At 43.5% G+C, this 25,386-nt stretch overlaps 1 protein-coding gene across 4 annotated transcripts in view; it reads left to right on the top strand.

Annotated features, from left to right (window-relative positions):
• The window catches only part of SEMA6A (semaphorin 6A), a 133,300-nt gene that overhangs the window by 56,729 nt on the left and 51,185 nt on the right, over window positions 1-25,386 (top strand). For 3 of the 4 annotated variants that reach the window (XM_039257535.1, XM_039257536.1, XM_039257534.1), the window contains exons 2-6: window positions 13,219-13,356; window positions 15,809-15,926; window positions 20,914-20,974; window positions 21,947-22,009; window positions 22,738-22,839. In XM_039257535.1, coding sequence (XP_039113466.1) covers window positions 13,257-13,356; window positions 15,809-15,926; window positions 20,914-20,974; window positions 21,947-22,009; window positions 22,738-22,839 — 444 coding nt within the window. In that variant the 5' untranslated portion in view covers window positions 13,219-13,256. Of the gene's footprint in view, window positions 1-13,218; window positions 13,357-15,808; window positions 15,927-20,913; window positions 20,979-21,946; window positions 22,010-22,737; window positions 22,840-25,386 lie in introns of those variants that run through there. The other variant, XM_039257537.1, reaches the window with a different exon arrangement.

Genomic DNA, 25,386 nt, shown 5'->3' with positions numbered 1-25,386 from the left:
AATGCAAATGCTTCATTTTATTAATGAGCCCTTCAGTGGACTGGTGTTATCTATGAAAGGACAGGTGCAGGTATTTAAAAATTAAAGGCAAGTACCTCAAGCCGCAACTGCCAGCCCACAGTTCTCCCTGATTACAGGGACTGGAAAGAGCCATTATCCGGGTCATTCCATGGGGGAGAGAAGGTTTACAGACTGCACACACTATGAGCACTCCCCTGGAGAAACCACCCCCAAATGCACAGAAATGGCAGTGAAGTCTATGCCTTTAACACACCCAGAGAGAGAGAAGGGAGTCGTTGGCAGGGTGGGTGGGAAGAAAAATGAAGCTCACCCAGGCGGGGCAGATGGGGTTAGGGGGGATGCTGCTGCCCCAGGTGAGGCTGTCACTCCTGCCTGTGGTAGATGCCACTGCTCACCCACCCAGTCCGTGCAACCCTCTCTACCAAGATCATCTCCACTGCACTCATTCTGTGTAAGCTTGTTCTTGTCAGCCCCTCATAGGGACTGGAGCCTGTTGCTGTGAGTGCAGAACAGAGGAAATCAAGATGAGGTGGTTCAGTCAGCGATTCCTAATCTCTGAATTATTCTTTCAAGTGTAATAGGATGCACATTTTTTTTTAAACAAGGAGATCAGATTACATTGTTTTTCATTGTGAACCTCTCACAGCACACCTGGGACAATAGAGAGCTCCTGGGTTTAGCAAAGCTGGTGCTGGGAATCATGCTCTAAAGCATCTCCTTCGCTCTTATTCTCATCCTATTTTTATTTTTAAAAATTTTTTGAATGTCTATTTTATTAATTTTTGAAAGAGAGATAGAAAGAATCTCAGCAGGGAAGAGGCAGAGAGAGAGGGGGAGACAGAATCCGAAGCAGGCTCCAGGCTCCGAGCTGTCAGCACAGAGCCCGACACGGGGCTCGAACCCACGGACTGCAAGACCATGACCTGATCCGAAGTTGAATGCTTAACCAACTGAGCCACCCAGGCGCCCCTTTTATCCTGTTTTTAATCTCTTCAGGGACAAAGGAATATAGTTCTGCACTCTCTTTCTCAAAACCTTTGCAATAGATGTGTTTGAGAATTTTTAATTTTTCAGATTTTAGAAAAGTGACACGGGACATATACCCCAGCGGGGGCAATAACCAGTAACCATTCCATTAATACTGCTTGCAGTGGACATTACTTACAATAGCCAAGATATAGAGGCAGCCCAAGTGTTCACCCATAGATGAATGGATAAAGAAAATATATATACACACACACAAGGGAGTATTACTCAGCCACAAAAAAAAGAATGAAATCTTGCCAATTGCAACAACATGGATGGACCCAGAGAGTATTATGCTAAATATGATACCTATGATTTCACTCCTATGTGGGATTTAAGAAACAAAACAAACAAGAAAACACTCTTAAATACTGAGAACAAACTGGTGGTTGCCAGAAGGGAGGGGAATGGAGGATGGGTGAAATAGATAAAGGGGATTAAAAGATACATACTTCTAGTTACAAAATAACTAAGTCACAGAGCTGAAAAGGAGAGCAGAGGGAATACCATCAATAAGACTGCACTAGTGTTGTCTGGTGGCAGACAGTGACTACACATACCAAGGTGAGCATTGACATGGTGAGCACTGACAAATATCTAGAGCTGCTGAATCATGTTAAATACCTGAAACATATAATACTGTATTTTAACTACATTTCAATTTTTAAATACTTTTTGCAAAGAAAACTTTATTTTTGCATTGAAATGTATAAATATTCACCTAACAAGAATAAATAAAGACTACAAATGGTCTCATGCCAATTTAGGTCAAATTTGGTCACCAAATAAATGGGGGAAAACTCGTAAATTTTCAGGCAGGTCTTGATTTGTAATTGCAAATGAAGAAGTTTGTATACCTTTATTTCAAATCCAACTTGCTTCATCTATAGCTAAGAAACAGAAAATCAAATCTTGTTTTTCTTTAAACTTAAGAACAACTTCTGCTATGAAAACAGTTCATCCAGATGCCAACCACCTTCATCTCAATGAACAGGACTTTAAATCCGTTTCTGTGCAGTGAACTTTAAGTCACCTATGTCAGGAATAGAGTCATTAAGTGGCAGAGACATTTAAACAAACCCATAATTTCCTGGAACGTAGTCTTACTGGCCTTAAGGAAGCATATTTTCAGGATGTTTGGAAATAGTTATTAATTTTGAGGGTAAGGTTTCACATTATAAATAAACGAACATTATAGGGAGTGTTATCACCAGATTTGACCTGATTTGAAAAGCAGCAGCCAGTGAGTGGCGCTCTGTTTACCTCAATTCAAACAGATACCTGTTCTAAGTATATCAAGCCAGCCTAATAAAGAACATGAACAAAGGCAATAAAAGTATCATTCATTTCAGAAAAGTTCAGCAATGTCTACCAAATGCAATAATACATTTAAATAAATTAAATTTAAATTTATTAAATTTATTGCTGTTTTCATCCGGTTCCCTAGGACATAAAGAGGACTTGTTTTTCTTTTTAATAAATGAAATGAATTTCCTAAAGAATGTAAGAAAATTGCGGAAACTCCAGGGATAATGCTTCCATCTCATTTCTGTCCTGGATGTGTCTAGACATAGACACATAGATAATCCACTGTGTATGTAGATATTTCACTGATGATAAGAACCAGTCAGCAACAGCATTCTTTATTATGGAGCAGATCCTGAAATGATATTATGTTTCTCTATATACAATTAGAAGCTTGTAGTCAACTATCAAGTCTATTTTTGGCTTGCATGTTACTGGAAGAGCTTAAGACCTTATTGAAAGAGCATCAGATCTCATTGAGCGAGACAAGGAATACAATGAAAGCTAGCATGCAAGCCTCAAACCCCAGAAAACCTGATTCAAAAAGCTGAGTTCAAGACAATGGTTTCCACTGCCTGATCTTGAGACTATTTTACCAAAAAGAAAAAAAGTAATAAAAATTTGTAGGGCTCAAAATTTCAATTATCTGTGACTGGTGAGGTTGTTATTTTGGGCTGTTATTCGGAGCTCAAAGGAGAGACTTGCAGGTGTTTTCATTTCTCTCTGAGCCATGTTTGAAGTTGACTTCCACTCCAGAAGGGGGGAAGAACACTATCCGAGCAGCCAGCTACGCCTGAGGGAATCCCAGGCCAGTGAGGAGCAGAAAGATGAGAGCAGTGGCTGGGAGAGTCTGCTTTCCACTAACTCACTGAGAGCAAACAGAGGAAAAATTATTTATTGGGGAGAAGCGTCCTGTCAAAAGCTAGTAGTTTTGGTTTTAAATCAGCTCCATTTTAGTTTAAATCAGCTCAGGATTTTGACAATGGTTCACGGAAAACTCCTGACACTAATATCTCTAGTTTGTTCTCTACAAGGTCACTCTGCAGATATCTTTCTATGGGCGACAGGAAAGTGCCTTCAATTTAGGTCTGTTATTTTTGCCCTCTGTTTCATTTTTAATGAAATTACCAATGCACAGAAAACTAGGGAGAGGAATATGAAAACAGCTCACATAATCAGCACCTCGAACGAACTAATACCAATATTCTGAGCTACTACTGAGATCTTTCCCCACCCCCTACCCCTGCCCTCCCGCTTCCTGGGTTCTGTTCTTAGAAGGGAAAAGGAATCTGGCCCCATCTTCATTGTCAGCTAGAATTCTTTAAACCAAATTTTGGGTGAAGTGAAAAAAATTCCATCCATTACTTTAGACAAATATTTGAAATTCCTTAAGCAAAGAGTGAAATGGTTCAGTTTCAGTGTCAGAAAATCTGATCAGCATGGAGTTGCTCATTTCACCACACCGTTCTCCAGACCTGGCTCTGCTTGGAATCTCTTAGCCCCTCTGGCGCCTCCTCCGTGGTCCACACTGGACCACCATGCAACCTGCCAAGTCCTCCTCCAACCAGAGGCTGTGGGTGAGCGGCCCAACCCCGTACCTCTCTCTGCAACACCTTCCTCTCCGGACAGTATTCTTTCCCATGGGACTTGTCTTTCTTTCTGAAACCTTATTGATATTTGTTTATGCACTCTATTCTGGGGCAATGGGCAGGAGTTACAGGGCCCATCTACTAAAGAGTATGTTCCTAGGGAGTGAGGAGATCTTGATTTTCCATCTCTGTCTGTGGCAGCAGCTAGCACAGAGCCTGGCTCCCAAGAGCAAGCAGGGAACCGGGCACTGGAAGTAATGAGCATCAGGCAGCAAGCCCAGGAGAAACGAATGAGTCTTGGCTTCCTTTCTGAAAGCAATGTAATATAGGGACAGAGCTCGGCGAAGGAGTCAGGGGCCCTCGACTGCTGTTCAACTTTGCCATTTCTGAGCTGGGCCACACTTGGAGAGTGATCTTACGTCTCGGGGCCTCAGTTTCCTTACCAGTAAAACAAAGGGGGGGATCTGTTTCTGCCTCGGGGACAGATGCTGGAGTTCAGCAATGTTATAAAGGCTGAAAAGATGGAGATGGCCAGAAGCTGGTGTGTGACATGGGTGAAAATGGCTGGGACTGTTGCAGCTTTCAGAGGTCAAGACAGTTAGCTATGGTATTCTCAGGCCTGCTAAGGTCATGACTATGTCTACAAAGCCCTGGTGAGGCGGGAGACTATATCTGAAACACCCGAGCGAAGTGCACTGAAGGCCCTGGCTTAGGGGCGTATGTGTGTGTCCGGGAGGAGGGCTCTGTGTTGGTAAAGACAAAGAAAACCGTTGAAACAAAGAACCTCCTGAAAGCTAAAACTTGCCTTCTCCCTTTAAAAGATTCAATCGGTTTACAACCTTATTTTTTCCCACAATTTTTTTTTCTAAGGAGACTTCCGAATTCACAGCTGTTTTTCCGCTCCTTTGCAACAGAGGCTTCAGACCTAAGATGGAACATCTGTTACACACAGTCGGTGTTTATTATTATGCTCCACTGAATGCCAGCATCACTCTCCAAAATGTGTTCAAGTTGGGTCTGTGGCATTTCCCTTGAAGTGGGTGCTTTTATGTCTCTGCTAATGGCTGAGAAGAAGAAAAAGAGAGAGAGCGGAGTCTTTATTAAGAAGCCAGGGCTAGGGGTGCCTGGGTGGCTCAGTCGGTTAAATGTCCAGCTCTTGCTTTTGGCTCAGGTCATGATCTTGTGTTTTGTGGGTTCTAGCCCCAAGCTGGGCTCTGCGTTGACAGTACAGAGCCTCCATGGCATTTTCTTTCCTTTTCTCTCTCTGCCCTCCCCTGTTCATGTTCTCTCTCTCTCAAAATAAATAAATAAGCTAAAAAAAAAAAAAGCAGCAGCAGCAGCCAGGGCTGTTTTTCTCATTTGCATGAACTTTATGTCTTAAGCAAGTATCACCCAACAGGTGGCCAGATCTGGTCCCTAAAGACTGGGTTGAACATAGGTCTCAACCAGGATCACGGGACCCATGGTGTTCCTAATTCCATCTGGGAAGTGTTCTTTGGTGGCCACGGCCATACATCCTGTGGACAGCAGCAGCCCCTTCATACCAGAGCCCTTGAAACAGGGCTGTCCAGGCCAGTGAGGGACACCTGCTGTTTAAACACTTGTAATTCTTGAGATGGTGCAAGAGTAATCAGCAGTTGGGCATCTGGGAGATGAATCTCGAGCACTGAGCAAGCTGGATTTTCTGCACCAGCACCTGCTCCCCCGCCTCTCTGGGCAGAGGCTCCTTCCCCTGCCTTGAGGGGTGTCCTGATCTGTTTATCTTCTTGGCTCCTGAAGGAGGCGGCCTTGTTCTTGCCCTTCATATCAGACACTGTTCTCTATGATGCATTGGCTTTAAAGCATCACTGCTGAGGAGGCTGCAAGCTGGCAAGTGGTTCCACTTAACACGATGTTGTCACGAGACAATCAATTTCTCCTAAAACTGTGGCCGAGAAGCATTTGCGTCTTTCTGTCACGTTAAGCGTGCAATCACAGGGCCGTAAAGTGGAATGAGCCTCTGCATGCCGACATGTTTGGAAGCCACCTGTGTACTCCTTTTATAGAGTTTTATTACTGAAGCCATTAGGGACATTCAGCCACTCTGTCCACGTGAACAGAGATGCATCAACCTATATTCAACTATTACCTTAAGTGCAGTTTCTATTTATGTCAGCAGCTCTCTCTTTCCAGCCTTCCTTCTGTTCCCCTTTCTCTGATGTACTGGAAGGACATAAACGTTGGCATCACACAGACCTGGGTTTGCGTCTGCACTTCCCATTCTTACTGCTGGTGTTGTAAATAGTGCGGTGTGCCACCTGGCCGTGTTGCTTCAACTTCCAGAGCCTCAGTTTCCTTGTGTGCCTGAGACCATAAGGTCTGTCTCCCTGGGTGGCTGCGATGTTTAACTAAAATAACATGCATAGGTACCTTGCACGCAGAGGGTGCTCAATAGATCTCCACTCCCACCCCATCCCTTTCCCATTGTCCACACTGTTATCTTCCTTTGCACTTGAGTGAGTGTTGGGATCCACATTTCACAAATCACACTATGTCAGTTAATGCCATTCTAAAGCAAGCTCTCCACCTGTCCCAGATGCCCACCAGACACAGGAAGCTTAGTGACCAAGAAGGAGAAAGAGGGGAGTGAAGGGCAGGGGAAAAGCGAAAAGAATTCCTCTCCCACCAAAGAAGGACACCCCTGTTGCTAATCTGGGGCCCACCTGAGAATCTAAGGAGTTTCAAGAAAAGCTATTAAGAGGAAATCTTTTGGTATCTCAACATAAGAATGAACATTTATTTATTGAGGGCTACAGCTTTTTATGTGCATTATTTCATCACTAAACTTAAGACAGTTTTTACCCACCCCAAAGATGAGGAAACTGAGGCTTAGAGACAGACTTTTGGCATGTTACCAGAGGTCCCAGCTAGTAAGTGGGAATCAAAAGCCCATGTTTTTACTCTGCTCTTTCTATCCTCCTACATTATGAGCAATAGTCTGCTTTCACATATTTCAATTCAGATTTTTAAAGGCAGTCACACTACAAAGACCAAGACGATGAGGTCAGGAAGCTGAAGCACAACAGTCAAGATGCAGAAGCAACCCAAGTGTCCATCAGTTGCTATAAGGAAGTGGCCTGTATGTGTGTACACACGCGCAGCAGAATATCACTCAGCCACAATAATTATGAAATCTTGCCATTTGCAACCTGGATGGATGTAGAGGGTATTCTGCTAAGTGAAGGAAGTCAGACTGAGAAAGATAAACATGTTTCACTTATATGTGGAATCTAAAAAACACAAATAAATGAACAAACAAAATAGAAACAGACTCACAGATACAGGAAACAAATGGTGGGTACCAGGGGAGGGGTGGGGAAGGGGTGGGTGCAAGAGACAAAGGGGATTAAGAGGTTCAAACTTCCGGTTATAAAACAAACACATCCCTGTAATGTATAGCACAGGGAATACAGTCAGTAATACTGCAATCACTTTGTACAGTGACAGATGGTAACTACTCTGAATGTGGGGATCATTCCACATTGATATAAAAATATCAAGTCAGGGGCACCTGGGTGGCTCAGTCAGTTAAGCATCTGACTCCTGATCTCATCTCAGGTCTTGATCTCACAGTCGTGAGTTCAAACCTCGCACTGGGCTCCATGCTGGATGTGAAGCCAACTTAAAAAAAATACACACACACACACACACACACACACACACACACACACACACAAAATCACTATGATGCAGACCTAAAACTAATAAGGCATTATGTCAGTTACATTTCATTTAAAAAGGATTTTTTAAAGCTAGAACAATAAAAATAGAAGTGTTACCCTTAGTGTAAAACCCACCTATCCAAAAGTGATTAAATGGAAATAAGTATAGTCTCTATGACCAGGTTAGAACGATGTATGGGACTTGAACTTTGCCTGTCCTGATGTTAAAACTGGGTGGTGTCACATGCTGGGACTTCTCTGCTCTAGCTCAAGGATCTTTTCACAACAGGAGTGACCTGGCTCAAAGTCACTCCATACTGTCAGCCCTGATCACCACCACATACCCACTCCCTTCTTCATTGGGGCAGAATCACCTACTCTCTCAGAGCCTGGAGGAGTTCCGGAGGCCATTACATTTTATATCCTTTCCTTTTACAGGTGAGCAAACAGAGCCAGTAAGGCTACGTGACTTGCCCAGGGTCACCCTGTTAGTGCGCCCTTCTTTCTATTAATGACAGCGTGAATTATTGAAACCTCCTATGATGTCCAGCAGAAAATGTGCTCTTGAAAAGAATTCCTGAAACATTGGTAGTAAATGATTTGCATAATAGTGGGGAAAAAACCTGCCACTACCATCACTTCCTCTTTATTTCTAGGACACTTAAACGCTCTTATCAAGAACATTTTGCATTTGCAAGTCTCCAGGTAAATTATTTTTCTCATCATTGCCATGTATTATTGAAACGTTCACTGGATGCCAACATTCTGGAAGACTGTTACACAAGGTGTCTCCATACAGCCAAGTCCAGGTGCAAGGGCAAGCACACCATGCTGCAGGTGCATGGGTCGGCAGCGTGTGGAGCAGCCCATTTGAGTCTTTAAAATGAGCAGCATCCATCCATCCACTCGAGTGTACAGACACTGGGTCCCACTGGGTTCATTTGTGAAGACTGACACACAGCTGCTTGTGGATGCAGTAAAAACAAGCAGAATAGCTTGTGCAGCAGAGGGGCTGTGACTTTCCTGGGCATGGAGGTGGCCCGCAGAGGCGAGGCCTCGGGGGTCAGACAGGTGAGGTAAGGTCAGCAGGTAGAGAGGCTTCCTAAGACAATGGAACATTGCGGGGAGGCGAGGGGGGGAATGTTTCCAAGTGCAGAGGGCTAGCCGCTGTAATCTAAGTAGCCACTGCTGGGCTCCAGAGCAAAGCCAGATCTCAGATTTGTCTTTTTTTAAGAAGCCAGAAATCCAGAGTTGTACGTTAAATCTGATTTTTTCCCCTGAATGTTGGCAACTAATTTAGGGGGTTTTTGTTTGTTTGTTTGTTTGTTTGCTCCCTGCTCTGTGAGCCAACCTTTGGCCAAGTCCTACATACCAGTTTGTGCACCCGAGCAGAATTTTCTAGGGCAGGAACTGAGGGAATGGTTGGGCAGAGGATTGGAACCAGTATCCACGGTTAAGCATGAGTGGTACTCTGGCTGCATAGGCTCGTCATGGCTCCCCAGTGCTCATGGTGCTTATTCATCAGGTTTATTTACCTGATGAATCAGAAGTAAGATGTGGCAATTCTTCATTCTCTGACTTCATAATCATTCCCAATTCTAGTGACATCCCCTTTGTTTCATGCTTTGCTGCCACAGGGACCTGCTGTATGACAAGAGTACAGGCAAGAGAGGTGGATGGAAGCACCAATTCCTGAAAATATTTATTCATTTTAAAAACTAAGTATCAACACAAATGCAGTCATGAGACTTTCAGACAGGCTTCCTTTCAGCCCCTTTGGTTTGGCCCTCGATCTGGAATACTGAAGGCTGCTTTCCTGGCCAGTCGGCATTCTGCACAGACCATTGAGCTCACGGGAGCCAACAGCCACACCAGTCACATGCCATGGCTCCGTTACTCAATTTGGTCTTAAAAACTGTAAGGGAAAAATTACAGTAAAAGAGAATTTGTGGGGCACCTGGATGGCTCAGTTGGTTAAGCGTCCAACTTCGGCTCAGGTCATACGTGATCTCATGGTTCGTGGGTTCGAGCCCCGCATCGGGCTCTGTGCTAACAGCTCAGAGCCTGGGGCCTATTTCAGATTCTGTGTCTCCCTCCCTCTCTGACCCTCCCCTGCTCATGCTGTCTCTCTCTCTCTCAGAAATGACTAAAACATTTAAAAAGTTTAAAAAAAAAAGAAGAGAATTTGTATCTGGGCTGATCCTGTGTAGTAAGTTAACACAATTCCTGCCCATGTGACTCAGAGTAAAGTCAGGTCATCAATTTTAGATGAATCTAAATAGAGCTAATAAATTCACCAAGCAGATGCCTATTGAAATTAAGAATACTCTTAAGGTTTTCCACAAATACTATAGGTTGGAGAGACGAGGATTATAACTTCATAGTAATGGTGCATTTTACAAAGGCCATTTCTCTTCAGGCTAAGAATTGTGGAAAGTTGAGACAATTAGATGGAAAATTCAGACAGGATAAGCTTACTTTCAAAGTAGATGTTTTTGCTTGGAATCCTCACATTGAACAGCCTTACCATTATCTAAATGTCTGGATATTTGCTGAAACCGAAATCATATTTGCATTCTGTATGCAGAGTCACAGAGAGGGAAATGGGCAAATGTGTGCAGAGACCTATAAATATGCTCTACATGGGTAGCACTTTCAAAGTTTCCAAAACTACTTAAACAACCTGTCTAACCGCAGTGTCCCGGCGAGGTTCAGAGTTTTAAACCCCGCGCCAAGCTCCTGCCTGGGTTTTGGTTCCGCACTGCCGTGGTCTTAGCAGGGAGACAGACACAGCCCATGCTCTGCAGAACAGGAAATGACAATGCGACTGACTTGGGGTCTCTCCACAAAGTAATGGTTTCAACAAGAAGATATATCCTCCGCATATTTGCAAGGGTTAGAGCCCCAAGTTGGGTTGGAAGGGGATAGCACATCAACACCGCAACTGAAGACAACTGCAAGGTGTTCGTGCGGGCTGCCCGCGGTACTGCCAGAACGCTTTCTCCCATATGATGTACATGTTAACAACCTGATGATATGACGACAGAAAGACATATAAAACAGCTATTTTTCCTGGCACACAGCCCTACTGTAAACCTGGAGATATTTAAATAACCCATCTCAGCCACGATCCTGGCTATGTGTTAAGGATTCAAAGCAGCCATTGAAGTGCATAATGGGTTTCTTCTGCGAGCACTGCTCTGCCCACCAGCTTCGGGTACTGTGCATGTTGCGTCTACCCCTGGCCTCTTAGGATGGGAAACATGAAAATTGGGAGCAGGACTTGGTCTCGTTAGCTTGTAGGACATTTGTTCGAAGATGAATGCCAATTGTGGAAGGCTAGGGACTCATTTGTCATGTCAAGACAAATTAGTCTATAAAAGTATACATATATTCCCCAAGATTTCTAAAGGAATGACAATCAGTGTTCTGAGTCTCCATCATTCTTCCATGATGTGCTGCAAACTCTCCGAGGTAATATGCTTCTGTATTATACAATAATACTGCTCTTGAGCCCTGGGTAAATGTTGCCACTTCCTTTTCCCTGTGTACTTCCTCATCTAAGAGTGTAACAGCTGACTGGTATCTGGTTTATGTCTTACTTACTCTTGGTATTGATTTCTCCTCTTTAGTGTTAAACTGAACAGACCCCATGAGAGACAAATAAGGGGACCTCAGAGCTTCTTCCCTTTGGGTTCAGTTTCTCCAGAATAGGAAGAACTAGAACTGGCAAATGAATGCATGAACAGATGATTGCTTTTAACCTGTCTATAAATACATGTTTATGTCTCTCAGTAATGGACTGCCCTTGTGAGCAAGTCATCATTTAAGGGTTTAATTTTAATCTACACATCAGAGATGGGAGATATGAAATTGCTCGGGCTTTGCTCACAAGCTCTCTCCCTCTTTTTCAAGATAAAGTAAATTAATTAATGTGTACTTTTCAACTGAAGAAATGATTAAGCCCCAGCTGTGTCTGTGAAATCGTTAAGTTGCAATGCAACACTCCGGGACTTGTTACTGCTTTTTTTGGCATGAAGAAGAGAGACACAGGTATCTAATATTAAGTGGTGTTCTAAAAAGCGTTACGTTAGCAGTTTGTTTGCCAAATTAACTTTCAAAGACGTCTAAGTTACTAAGTTTGACTTTTCTGCACACAAATCTTAAATGATTGATGGACTACTGTAAAATAGCTTTGTTCAAATCTTTGGCAGGCTACTTCAAAGGCTTTACCACTTTGGAAAGATGAAAAGATATCCCCATTTTACATTATTTTCCTGATAGATCAACACTTACTTGAAATATGCCTGAGAATTATGCGATATTTACTGTATTACGAGTCTTCTTTCACTGTATCCAGCAGCCCCACATGGGATAGCTTTTACTTCTAAGATTTAGGAGAATTTTCTACACATAAAGAGCATCTTTAAGAAAATACAGCTGGGCAGAACAGTATATCTGGCATTTTTAGTCACTACTGTTTCACTGTAAGGCAGTATTTGAGACTAAAATATACAGGAATAGGATTTTTTTAAATCAACAATACGACCATAGGATGTGGTTTCAGATCCTCCCTACAGTATTTTTCAGAGTCTAAAGGATCCATTTGTTTCTTTTAAACAGAGACTGTGTGACTTTATTTATGTCTAAGGTCACTCTAGAATTACTGTGGAATTGTATAAATCAAGGGTGAATATCTCAACTAAGGGGTCAAGCAGATAACAGAAATTAGCAAACAGGGCCCCAGTACAGGGTGTGTGTGTGTGTCTCTTCTGAGGTGTGGTGCCTGAAGGGAACTGTCACTTGAGGTCAGTATGTCAGATATTCCGATTTTTATTAGAAACCTAATTTTGGGGGGTGTCTGGGTGGCTCAGTTGGTTAAGCATCCAACTTTTGGTTTCAACTCAGGTCATGATCTCACAGTTCACAAGTTTGAGCCCCATGTCCAGCTCTGTGCTACCAGGTGCGAAAGAAACCTGGTTGAGATTCTCTCTCTCCCTCTCTCACTGCTTCTCCCCCACTCATGCTCATGCGTGTATGCTCTCTAAATAAATAGATAAAACTAAAACAACAAAACGAAAAACCACCTCCTAGTTTTTCCAATACTGACAACTACTCTAAATTCTTGAAAGATCCTGATCTGGCCAAATAGAAGATGTCTGGCAGATGGCATGCTGCTGTAAACCTGCTCAGAAGAAAAGTATTTACATTGAACACAAAATGCTTTCTCAGTTGTCCACATTTTTTAGAATGCAATAATTGTGAAATAGCCACTTTTAATGGCCTAAAAATGGCTCAGGACAAAGGAACTCAGACTCAGGGTCATGTGTTTGGAAGCAGCTTTGCCTTGGGCTCAGGTGCATGGAGAAGGAGCATGCACGGTGTGTAATGATTACATGTGTCCTACGTAAAAACACAATAATCCGTGAACTCACAATGGAAAAGATACCAAGCTGAGGCCCCTGTTCTCTTAAATTTAACTTCAAGGCCATTTCATTTTCTGGAGGTGAATAAAGCTGACTTGCAAAAAAAGAGATTAAAAAAAAAAAAGAAATTCTTTCTTTGCTCTCTGGCAGGGTGAAGTAGAGAAATAAAGTCTCCCCGCTGAACTACTATGAGGCCAGAAGCCTTGCTGCTATATTTCACACTGCTACACTTTGCTGGGGCTGGTTTCCCAGAAGATTCTGAGCCAATCAGTATTTCGCATGGCAACTGTAAGTATCCACAATCTCACTACCCTTGTCTCCCTCGGTGGGCACTGTAGGCTGCAACAACCAGCAAAACATCAAAATTTTCTAAAATTTAATACAACAGGACACTTGTTAGTCACTTTGACATGTAGGTGACAGGTGTCTCATCAAATCGGTGAGATGGCTGTTCTGTAACTCTGTTGAACACTGCTGCAGCGACACACATGTGAACACGTGTGTGCGGACTGGAAACGCTCCTGAGTACCTCTGACGAAGCCTCCGGTCACTGCAAGGAAGCCATGATCATGCCCGAAAACCTGCCGTGGGAAAGTGTCACTACCTTCTGGGGATTGCCAGTGGGGCACGTTTTCATATGTAGCTAATGCATGGGCATTGTTACAAGATAAGAACAGGAAATAAGACTGTTTTTGGAGTACTTAGGGACAAAAATTAACTTTTTGTCTACACTTAGAACTTCTATCATTGGTAGACTTAAGAGTGATTCTAAATTCACAGAGGACCTATTTTAACTACTTACAACTTTTCTTTTGGTCTCTGCTTCATTGTCAAGAGGAGAATACCACACGATTAAGAATTCAGTTGACTACTCGAGGAAAGTCCTACCTGTGTGTGGGATGGAACAGCCAAGTAACTACATCTTTTTTCTTTCCCACCAAAAGACAAAATATTTTATCACAGTAAAGGTGAAAGAGAGTCGTTTACCCAAATATCTATTTTCCCAGTAATCACCCCAAAACAAACACTAAAGAAACCATAAGGAAGGTGTTTAGCATTTAAATGGGATACCAAGGAGATCCATCAATGCCTGGCTTTCTGCTGGACAGTCTAGGTTGAAAAGGGAAATAATTTTACATGAAAGGGAAGTGGCAAGACTTGACACAGGAAATAACAAGCAAACAAAAGTCTGGGCATGATTTGAGGACCAAACTGTGTCGTTCGAAATCACTGTTCTTAAAGTGGCAGTCGACCTGACTCAAGGTACCACACCTTAATACACATATCTTAACCTCTTAATTAAGATGGGCATTCTATCTTGAGTGCCCTCATAACGAAGTACCCCAGTGCAAATATGCTGCTGAAAATCCAGTGTTAGCGGACACTCACATTCCTGATAGGAGAGAGACGTGAACTGTTGTAGCGAGCTCCTTGATGAACAGGTAAAAGACTTTTCAGAGCAGTGCAGGGGGAAGCACAAGATAATCCCACAGGAAACTTGATATACCAAGGTACATTTTACTCTCTGAAACCCACTGTGAGTAGTGCTCAGATACTGCAGGGGTTTAACGTGGCGGGGTGGGTTCTCTGTGGCCCCGGGATGGCTCATTCGGTTGAGCATCCGACTCTTGATTTTGGCTCAGGTCATGATCTCACAGTCTGTGGGATCAAGCCCTGTGTCAGGATCCACACTGACAGCATGAAGCATGCTTGGGATTCTCTCTCTGTGTCTCTCTCTGCCTTTCCCCTGCTCGCATAACATGTGCACTCTCTCAAAATTAAACTTTTTTTTTTTAAGTGTAGGGATCTGAGCATAAATCTGAATGGTTTTCAAATTAGTATTTACACCCCACCCCACCCCAAAAAGCATTTTTAAACGTGACTCATCTTTCTTTCCTCTTGAGTTTCTCTGGAGGATTGCCAGTGCTCTGGAGATTATAGGTTTAAGGCAGAGAGATTTTTGAGATGTAGGTATTTCTAAAGGTCAGGTATTATTACAAATTGCCGGCTCTCAGCTAAAGAGAGCTGTAGGAAAGCAGAAATATGTTCACTGACTCTCCAAGTCAGGGAAAATTCCAGATCAGCCGACCAGCTACACTCAGTGTGACCCTGTCCTGTCCAAGCCCCCACTTCTGTGAGATTAAGCCAATTGCTTAACTCAAGAGTGAACTTCCCACAGTTCCTAGAATGCCAACCAACCTAGCGGGGCTGCCTTCAATAGTAGATTATTCCAACTGGACGCCTGTGGAGACTGTATTTTTCTTCTGGCTCCTGGATGAGGGCTCTCGCCTCCAGACCACATTGCCTTTGTGGTGATTGATGGGAAAGCTGCTTTGAAATAGTTTTGTCCGGAGACAAGATCTTTGGCAGGCTGCCCCTCGGGCTTAGCACTCTAAAGAAGATGAAAAGAAAACGGGAAGAAAAGAGCACCTTCATGTAAAGGGTTCACTTGCAAGTTTAACCCCCAGAAAGAGGGACAAGTCAGAAATTGTGACACTCAGAAACAGAAGTCCAGGCTTATTATCATCTGGAAATGAAACTGTAACTTGATCGTCCCTTACAGAGCACTTGTCTATCACAGGCTTTCCTAAAATAACAGACTCATTGGAAATGGAAAGTGGTGGCATGGACTGACTCAAATATGGTTTTGTTTTGTGGCCGGGCCCCCCTCCTCTCCCGGCCCTGTCAATTCTTGGCTTGATTTCCTTTCCTTCTCTTGCCCCATCTCTTCTTTTCACAGATACAAAACAGTATCCGGTGTTTGTGGGCCACAAGCCAGGACGGAACACCACACAGAGGCACAGGCTGGACATCCAGATGATTATGATCATGAATAGAACCCTCTACATTGCTGCTAGGTGAGTGGCCTTGTCCTCACATATGCCCTCAAAGCTTCTGATGACAGTCCTGAGATCCGAGTGTTCCCGGGATACCTCGTTTTAAAGATCATGACATTCCCAAACAAATGTTATTTAATTTAAAGGCTACCTTACTTTGTCAAGCCATCATTCTTTCAAGATTTTCTGTGTCTATTTAACTGTAGGTGGATTTAGGTTGAAGTAATTGCATATTTTGGAGCTTAGATTCAAATAAGCCACTGTCCTGAACATATATGCAAATATCTGAAGCAACCAGTATGATACTTAAATTAACTTGAATGTGTAAACATTAATTATATAGGATGTGTGTATATGTGTTAGTATTTTTGTAGTGAATGTATGGTGTATCTCATTACTGTCATAGAATGGCAGTAGAAAGGTTTTGATTTGGATCTAGTAAGAAAATACTCTTCCATTGGGTAATGTCATCTAAACAAACCATGTCTTAAGGCTGAATGGCAGGGTAAGAATACAGCCTAAACAATGCTCACATGGACTTTAGGCTTTTGTCGTAATTCTATTCTTAACTTAACTGGACCATAACTTCTCTAGACATACGTGTCCTATGTCAAATGAGATCTTAGGTTAAGAAGTCCCTTAGGATTGGGGTGCCTGGGTGGCTCAGCTGGTTAAGCATCTGACTTCAGCTCAGGTCATGCTCTCACAGTTCATGGGTTCAAGCCCTATATCAGGCTCTGTGCTGACAGCTCAGAGACTGGAATCTGCTTCAGATTCTGTGTCTCCCACTCTCTCTCTGACCCTTAAGTAAACATTGAGAAAAAGAATTTTACTTTATTAAAATTTTTTTAATGTTTTATTTATTTCTGAGAGAGAAAGAGAGAGAGCATGAGTAGGGGACCGTCAGAGAAAGAGGGAGACACAGAATCCGAAACAGGCTCTAGGCTCTGAGCTAGCTGTCATCAGAGCCTGACGCGGGTCTTGAACCCACGAACTGTGAGATCATGACCTGAGCCGAAGTTGGACGCTTAACCGACTGAGCCACCCAGGCACCCCAAGGAAAAGAATTTAAAAAAAAGAAGCCCCTTGTTTTTCTAACAATATATGGTTCCCAGTTTTGGAGATACATGGCTCATTCAAAATAATTCTAAATGGAGAGTGACAAAGAGCACTATTTTGTGGGGTTCCACTGTGATCTTGGGTCTAGACTGATTAATCACTTCACACTGGGAAGAAGACATAGACACTATGTTTGTGATACTTGTATGACTGTGAACATAGATAAGCAACAGGTAAATAACAGTGCATGACTCTTCCAAAGCACTTAGGTGTTGTAAAATGACAAGCTAGGCAACATAAAGCAAAAGCCACTGGCCACATTAAAATACCCTACGAGTATCCCAGGGAGCAATGCCAAAACACTTTAACAATTTTACTTCACAAATACTTACAGGGTATATACTACTTGTACGAGCTATATAAGTCATACTATGTAAATTTTTTATAAATGTTAATTCATTCAATCCCGGAGGGGAGGGGAAAAAAACCAACCTTAGGTGAAAGAGCTATTATTATCTTCATGTCTTACAGGAAGAAAGCAAGGTACAGAAAGGTGAAATGTCTGGGCCAAGACGGCAAAGGCAGGATTTGAAATGGGGTGGCCTTGCTCTAGAATCTGGGGATTTACTTCCTGTACTAGGCAGCCTACTAAGTAGGAAAGCCGGTCCTATTTGTCTGGCAGTACCCTTCTAACAGCTGATGTCTAAGAACCTAGCCAGTGTGGGTATTCATTAGAAAGCATTCTCATAAGGTTCTCAGCAGGTGCCTCTCTGGTAGAATATCAGGTCCTTCTGGGGCACCTGGGTGACTCAGACGGTTGAACATCTGACTCTTGATTTCGGTTCAGGTCATGATATAATCCCAGGGTCATGGGATCGAGCCCCATGTTGGGGGGGCACTTTAGATTCTCTCTGTCTCCTCCTTGGCCCCCTCTTCCCCAATCATGCTCTCTTTCTCCCTAAAATAAAAATAAAATAAAAATTATTAAATGTTTAGAAAAAGAATATTAGGTCCTTCTTAAGGATCATTTTTAGTTTCCTAAATGTAGCAGGGCTGGAAGGTTACATTTGTACCCAATTATCTATGGGCAGGTCAAAACAAATGATTACACACTGGATCTGTGATATTCTGGAGTCAAGAATCTGTGAATGATTCACTTTGTAACTGAGTCTCTAGCAGACTGCCCCTACACCGGATGAATTAATGTGAGTGTGGACTGCAGGTCCAGGGTGGCACCAGAGTTAGGAGCAAAGTGCCACGCAAACTTAAAAAGTGACCATTAGCCCAGCCTGTTAAAACCAAGACCGTTGTTATCTTAACCCTCATTCCCCGGAAAGGAGAGAGCAGAAACGTAAGGGAAGAAAGGAGAGACACAATTTCATGGCTTTTTTGAGACTATAAAACAGACTTGGGGCACCTGGGTGGCTCAGCTGGTTAAGTGTCCGACTCATGATCTCACAGTGTGCGGGTTCGAGCCCCAGGTCGGGCTCACTGACAGTGAGTGTGGAGCCTGCTTGGGATTCTCTCTCTCTCCCCCCCTGTGCACCTCTCCCACTGGCGTGTTCCCTCTCAAAATAATTAAACTTAAAAAATTGAATTAAAAAAAAAGACTATAAAACAGACTTGCCTTTTGTGAAAGGTCAGATTTGTAAAACACCCTCACACTGACATGTTGGCTTCCACTCTACACACGCAGCCCCTTCCCTTCAATCCACACCCCCGGGAAAACTCAAAGAGCTCCCTGGCCACCATCTTTAGGGTCCCTCCTCACCCTTCGATTTCCCAGCACTGCCCAGAGAGACCCCTGTTCCTAGGCAGCAAGGGACACAATGTAAAGTTTTAATCCTTCCCCCAGGCTCAAACCAGGGCAAGACAATTGTTTTGCTCAGTGGAGGGGGGAAGAGGGAAGTCTTTGGATTAAGTCAGTTTGTGTTCAAATAACTTAATTCAATAAGAGTGGCCTGTGAACCCTGAGATGAACATACAGGTAGCTGGGACTAGCCCTCTGCCCTGGTCTTAGGTTTAGCACAAAAGCGCGGTTTCTGTTTGCTGGGCAGTGGGTCTCTTGGATGTTGAAAAAGACTGCTACTGTCCAAAAGATTTCATTCACAGAATTCCACCTTTTAAAGGCTTCCCGGTTCTTCCAGACAATCGGTGTCAGCAATCGGAAGCCAAGGCCTACCAAGAACCCAGAGATTGAGTGAGCCTTGATGGCAGGGACCCCTTTCAATTCTGCTTTATTACTATCCATTTTGAAGATTTTTTTTTGTTGGTTTGTTTGTGTAATCTCTAAAACTGCTAATTAACATAAACAGGCTATGCCAGAAGGGGGCAATCCGAGAGCTTTCTGAGGAATTGCCAATACATATTAATCAGTTGTTATTTTACAATTCATATATTCCACTCCTACTTAAAAGTTTTGGAGGAGAGGCGGCAAGGAAGAAACTAGAGCCATTGCAAACCTGATACTGAAGTAATAAGCAATTCCATCCCAATAATGAGCCTGACCCACAGCACCACCAATAAAGTCAAACAAGTAATAAAAGAATGCAATAAAACTGCCTTGAAATTAAAGGGCAGAGTGATTCTGGCACCCTACCGAGGTTCCAAGAACTTCCCAATTCAGCAATTTAAAAAAAAAAAAAAAACAGGCTCACCATTCTCTTCGACCACCCTCTCTCTCTCACACACACACACACACACACACACACACACACACACACACACACAGAGGCTCACACGCTCACAGTTGCAAGGAAATTTTGTAAGCCAACCGCCTTGTCCCCAACTTTTATTTTCACATGAGAGAGGCAGTTTTGATTTCTCTTTCTCTCTGTTGTAATTTTCCTAAAAGCAGTAGCAGACAGATTTCCAAGGAACCGTGGGGGAAAAAATTAAAGTGAATCCTGACAGCAGATCATTCCTTTCTTTTTTTTCTTTCTTTCCTTTATTCTTCCCCACTCCCTCCACTTTCTCTTAAGTAATGAGGGGGCTTGAAAGTCTACATGTGGGAGCCTTGAGGTCCTGGTTGAAAGCTGTGGGTAATTTTCCAGCCCCAGGACTTCCTGCATAATGTTATTTCAAGGGAAAACGAGCTGTTTTGCTTTCCCTCACTAGTCCCCCATCTCCCTAGTTGAACGTAGTTCTTTTCTTTTCTTTCTTCTGAATTCCAGACAAAAACGCCCTTGTACTCTGCTCACACAGAAGAGGGTGTTTAAATATAGCCCCACACCTGAGCTGCCGATTCTGTCTCTTCCCTTCCAGGGGGAGATTGGCAGCAAATCATAAAGACGACCAAATTTCTCAACAAAAACAAGAAGGTGAACAGAAGCAAGAGATGTAAACTTAAGTTCAAGTACATTTTAGACCTTAATTGACCATCATTGTGTGAAGAAAACAGTGCTTTCTGGAAATAATTTCACCTTCATCATCTCCCATCTTGTCAATCAAATCATCAAAGCTAAGGCTGAAAAAACATTTTGTAATGGGAGAAAGAGCCAGAGATTAGCTTTTTGTTAGCCCCTGTGATGAACGAATGTGGTATGCTGACTATCAAGTGTTCCGTATGTGGATTTGAAGATGTTGTAAAGGCATGTGAACCCATCCGTGTTCTGGCTTTGGGGTCCATTTAACTTTCAGAGTCCTCTCTCCTGAACTACTCACATACAGATACTGTAGTTCTGGTATGAGGGACACCATGGCGAAGTTTTTTTTAAGAGGTGCCCCCTCCAGAGAGATCCCATGATTTGTCAGAAGTAGCAGTGTTATCCGTCGGCACCTCTTGTAGGCTGAGCGGTTCCCTTTTTCTTGCATGTGGATGTCTCGTTTTTTAATAACATGGATATGGATTTATCTGCCTTGAATGAGATATATACTCATACTCATTCAAGAGAAAACTAACTATCTTGACTCTTGTGTTTGACACTGTTAATTTTTCCACTGTTTACAGGGACCATATTTATACTGTTGATATGGACACCTCACACACAGAAGAAATTTATTGTAACAAAGTAAGTAGTTTTGCAACCATCTTTCTAGAATGATGAGCTTTAGGATAGTTCTTGAAGGAAATATGCATTTTAAATGCATTGATTGAGATGACATGGCTAATAATTTGGAACTTTTTGTGAAATCCTACTAATTTGAGGCTAATACATGGCCAAAAACAGTTACATACTTCAGAGTTTATTCATCAAATATGTGTACATATATAACTTTGGAGTTTTGGGTCATTTCTAAATTCCTTTAATAAAATACTGCCATGTTTGTCCAGGAAAATATCAGTTTTCTTATGTAAAATTTTTGCCCCACAAATGTTTCAATGTTACATTTCCATGTCTTAAGGTATTAAGTTTGATTTGACTGTTGTGGCTCAGGAATTTGATCATTATCCATTTCAGACAGACATAAAATATAACCTAAGCTTCCCCTATAACTCCACATGGAGGTATTTTACTTAATAAAATCTGCCACAGAAGTAGACGATTCCTTCAGTCCATGAATTTACGTGGAGTGTAACCTGAATTAAATCTTTGTCCACCTAAAGTGAATGTCCCCTTTATGTTTAAGTAAATGACTTCCATATTTTAAGGAAAAAGCGTGCTTTTTGAAAACTGATTTATCAACTGAAAGGAGAGGGCCAGGACATGTATTTTATCAAAATGAGTGTAATTTAGCATGTTGATTTGTATATTTTATGTGAAATTTCCACACTGTTGTTTGTTCCTCCTTCTCTCCTTCATCTTTATCTCAAAAGAGAAGACCATGCCATAGTTTAATGAATAGATAGAGGAGTTCAAAATTAAATGAATGGTTCCCATCTCTGATCTTTTGTTGTTATGGTGAATTAATCATGGAGAAAGGGTGAGGAAAGCTTTCAATAAATATACGTTCAGCCTCCATCTCCCCAAGGGAACGCTTACTTCTGAAATCAAATGCAACCACCTCTGGACTCTAATTGATTTCTTTCTTGGTCCCTGCAGAAACTGACATGGAAATCTAGACAGGCTGATGTAGACACATGCAGAATGAAGGGAAAACATAAGGTAGGCAATTTTCATTTCTCCTGCAGCTGCCACTTTGGGTTAAGTTTCTGACTGTTATCTCCAGCCGTAGATCACGATGCGGAATGGATCGTCAGAGTCCCTTTTCCCTCAGTAATTGCTTTTTCCATCAACTTATTGAAGGCTTTAATTTGCAGAAATAGTTTGCTTTTAACGTGATGAAATATTACGACAGCTGCTGGGGCTGCATCATGAACTACTTAGGGGCACCTGGGATTACGGCCGCAAGGCTGGCTGCCCCGACCCTTCTGAATGCACTGTCCGCCAGCCCCCCACACAGGCCCAGAGCCCTCGGGGAGGCCACGGCAGCGCTCAGAAAAAGGCTGCCGCAGACACGCAGGGGGTTGTGCCTTTAGTCCTAGACCAACATAAAAACATACTTCAGCTGGGAGCCTTGCAACATCAAGGGACCCGGGGACATCTGGCGTTAAAATTAATATAATGGAAGGCTCGCACTTCCAGGCTTGCCTTCCTTTCATGGCATAAACACACTGGCTCCTGTCTACACCATGTTTCCACTGTTACAAAAGCAACTGCGGTCAGCGTCATCTTCTCGTAGACAGTCAGGAGGGGCTCAGCAGGTTTTTAACAGGGGAGCCCCACGGCCACCTTCGCTCTAACCTGATGGCCCACAGATCGTGGTACACAGGAAAGAACGCATTTTCTATACTGAACCGACTGGCTACAAACGAGTCTGAATTATTTTTCAGGATGAGTGTCACAACTTCATCAAAGTTCTCCTAAAGAAAAACGAAGATACTTTGTTTGTCTGTGGAACTAATGCCTTCAATCCTTCCTGCAGAAACTATAAGGTAAATGCGGTTTTGTCTGTCGTGACCACACAGGGCCGGAGGTATTTCATAATTTACTGTGATTGTACCTGCAGTGACCTAAGACGGTAATTCAACACCATCTGGGTGCGTCTCGCTCGCTGGGACTTACCGTATCGCTCCACGCGAGTGATCCTGAGCAGGCCTCTAAGCTTCCTGTTTGTACAGGACTGACTGACACACCTTTTGGGGGCCTGCCCAGCAAAGTTCGTTTCTGTTAAGACCCTATTCTCTATTGTTAGGAACACCAGCAGACTTTCCCATGGATACCATGTGGGTTTCCCCTCTTCTCCCTTCCCTTCCTCCCTCCCTCCCACCATCTCCTCTCTGAGCACAAAAACACACTTCTGTTGGGAGTGATTGCTATTTTAAAAGGTATCTCAAAAGTGCGCCACTGGAAACTGTAGACTTTCTTCTAGGTAAGATTTCTAAGAACACAGAAATTTAATTCCCCTAAGCACTCCGCTTACTTGACTGTGGCTTTACCTACTCTGGCCTTTATGCAAGGGGGGGAAGCGAACTGTCGAAGCATTCATACGTACTGCCAAAGCAGCAGGAGCCGCCGGCTGAAGGCAGGGCAGTGATCTGAGGTCTGGGCTCCTCACTTGTTAGCTCTCCTTGCCCCTTCTTTCTGCCTCAGACTTCCTTTCAGCAAACACGTATGGAGCTGCTCAAATGGCCAGGCACTGACTGGGGGTATAAGGACAAACAGGAGGCCTCCGTCCTTAAGGAAGATGAGAACCCCCAATTCCAAGGGGTTGTGCCCTGACATAACGCAGAGCATTACAGGGTCACGTCAGAAAGGTACTAACCTTAGCCTGAGATGAGGAATCTGAGGAAGCTTCTAGAAGAAGGGAGATGACCCCTCTCTTCAAATGCTCCCCCTGCTGTTCTCACATATGGAACATGAGCACCTCCAGCCCAGAAGACACCCTAAAGTTCAGTGAGTACAGACACCAGGTCTGTGGGTGTCCAGAATCTGACCCAAATACCTCCGAACAGGCGCTCTGCTAATTCTAGTGGGGTAAAGAGTGAATGAGATACCTAATTTTTTATTTAAGGAAGTCTAAGTTAGCCAAATGAAGGGAGAAGGGCATTCCAGATAGAGGGAACAGCATGAACAAAGGCACTGAGTAAGAAACGGTCTGTTGAGCTTGAGAAACTTTACCTGGTTTTGAAGTGCTGGACTGGGAAGTGACAAGTTATAACAAAAAGGAGGCTGGAGAGGGAGGTGGTCCGGGGATAAATGGGAGAGAAGAGACTCAGGAAATACTTAAGCAACAAAAACCAGCAGGATGTAGGCACTGATGAGAAGCACATGACAAGGAGAGAGAGGAGTAAGGAATGACTGCTAGGCTGTCTCTTGGGTGAGTGGATGGATGGAGCCGCCACGGGCTCAGACACGGAACAGAAGCAGAAAGGCGGCCTGGCTGGCTGAGGCAGGTAGTGAGAAGGCACCCGAGGCTTCAGTGTGGAGCACTGGGAGGGCACCCGGCTCCAGATGGGTGGCACTGCCTGCTGATAGAACGGGAACAGAGCTAACGAGAAAATGGGTGGCTTAGTCTTGATTTAAGGAGAGACATGGGGAGAAGAATACACATTTGGGTTTCACCAGGCATGAAGTGAACCCTGAGGGATGAGAAATGATTGGGGCATCTGGGTGGCTCAGTCGGTTGGGCATCCAACTTTGGCTCAGTTTGTGGGTTCGAGACCTGCATTTGGCTCCGCCCTGGCAGTGTGGAGCCTGCTTGGGATTCTCTCCCTCTCTCTCTACCCCTCCCCTGCTTTCACTTTCTCTGTCTCAAAAAAAAAAAAAAAAAAAAAAGAAGAAGAAGAAGAAAGAAAGAAAGACAGAGAAATGATGGGCTCATATCAAAACCAGAAGGCTCACCACCTGGTGTGACAGTGTTAAAAGACCCTCAGCCTTAGCACAGACATCAAAGGGAGGGTCTGTTTGACCCCCACAAAAAGCTCATCTTCCCTCTTAAATTTGAAAATGGCACGAGCAAGGCCAGGATTAGGGTGAAGAAAGGGAGGCACCTGCCTCAGGCACGGGAAGTAAGGGAATTCCATACCAAGGTTAAGTGATTTTTTTAACGCAGTATTTTTCAAAATCTAAATTGCTGTAGAACACACTACCCTCTAATAGCAAACTTTTTAATAATGACAGGACCCGTTCGGTCTGTAATGGAGGCAGTCCGTCCACACTCTTACTCAGGCCAGTGACAGCGTGCAGCTGACGTTGTGACTTTAATTCTCCCACTTAATATTCCATCCCCGTATGTCATTGTTTAGGACTCATTAAGATTAATGCTTTTCACAATTCCCAACCAATTCCCTAGCTGGAAAGCTATCTTTCATGACAAATTACAGGCTTCCTCGGCACAGGGATACCCGGGCCAGAGTGGTCTAGCTCATTCTTCCCGCACACGTTCCATTCCAGGGGTGCCTCACCCAGGGCGACACCTCCCACTTCGCACTTGTTCCAGCCGCCTCTGCTGAGGCACATTCAGGGGCCTGGGCCTCGCA

The sequence above is a fragment of the Hyaena hyaena genome, unplaced genomic scaffold (genome assembly GCF_003009895.1).
Source record: "Hyaena hyaena isolate Hyena2069 unplaced genomic scaffold, ASM300989v1 scaffold_626, whole genome shotgun sequence".
NCBI classification, from domain to species: domain Eukaryota; kingdom Metazoa; phylum Chordata; class Mammalia; order Carnivora; family Hyaenidae; genus Hyaena; species Hyaena hyaena.
This window is presented reverse-complemented; position numbering and strand designations above follow the sequence as displayed.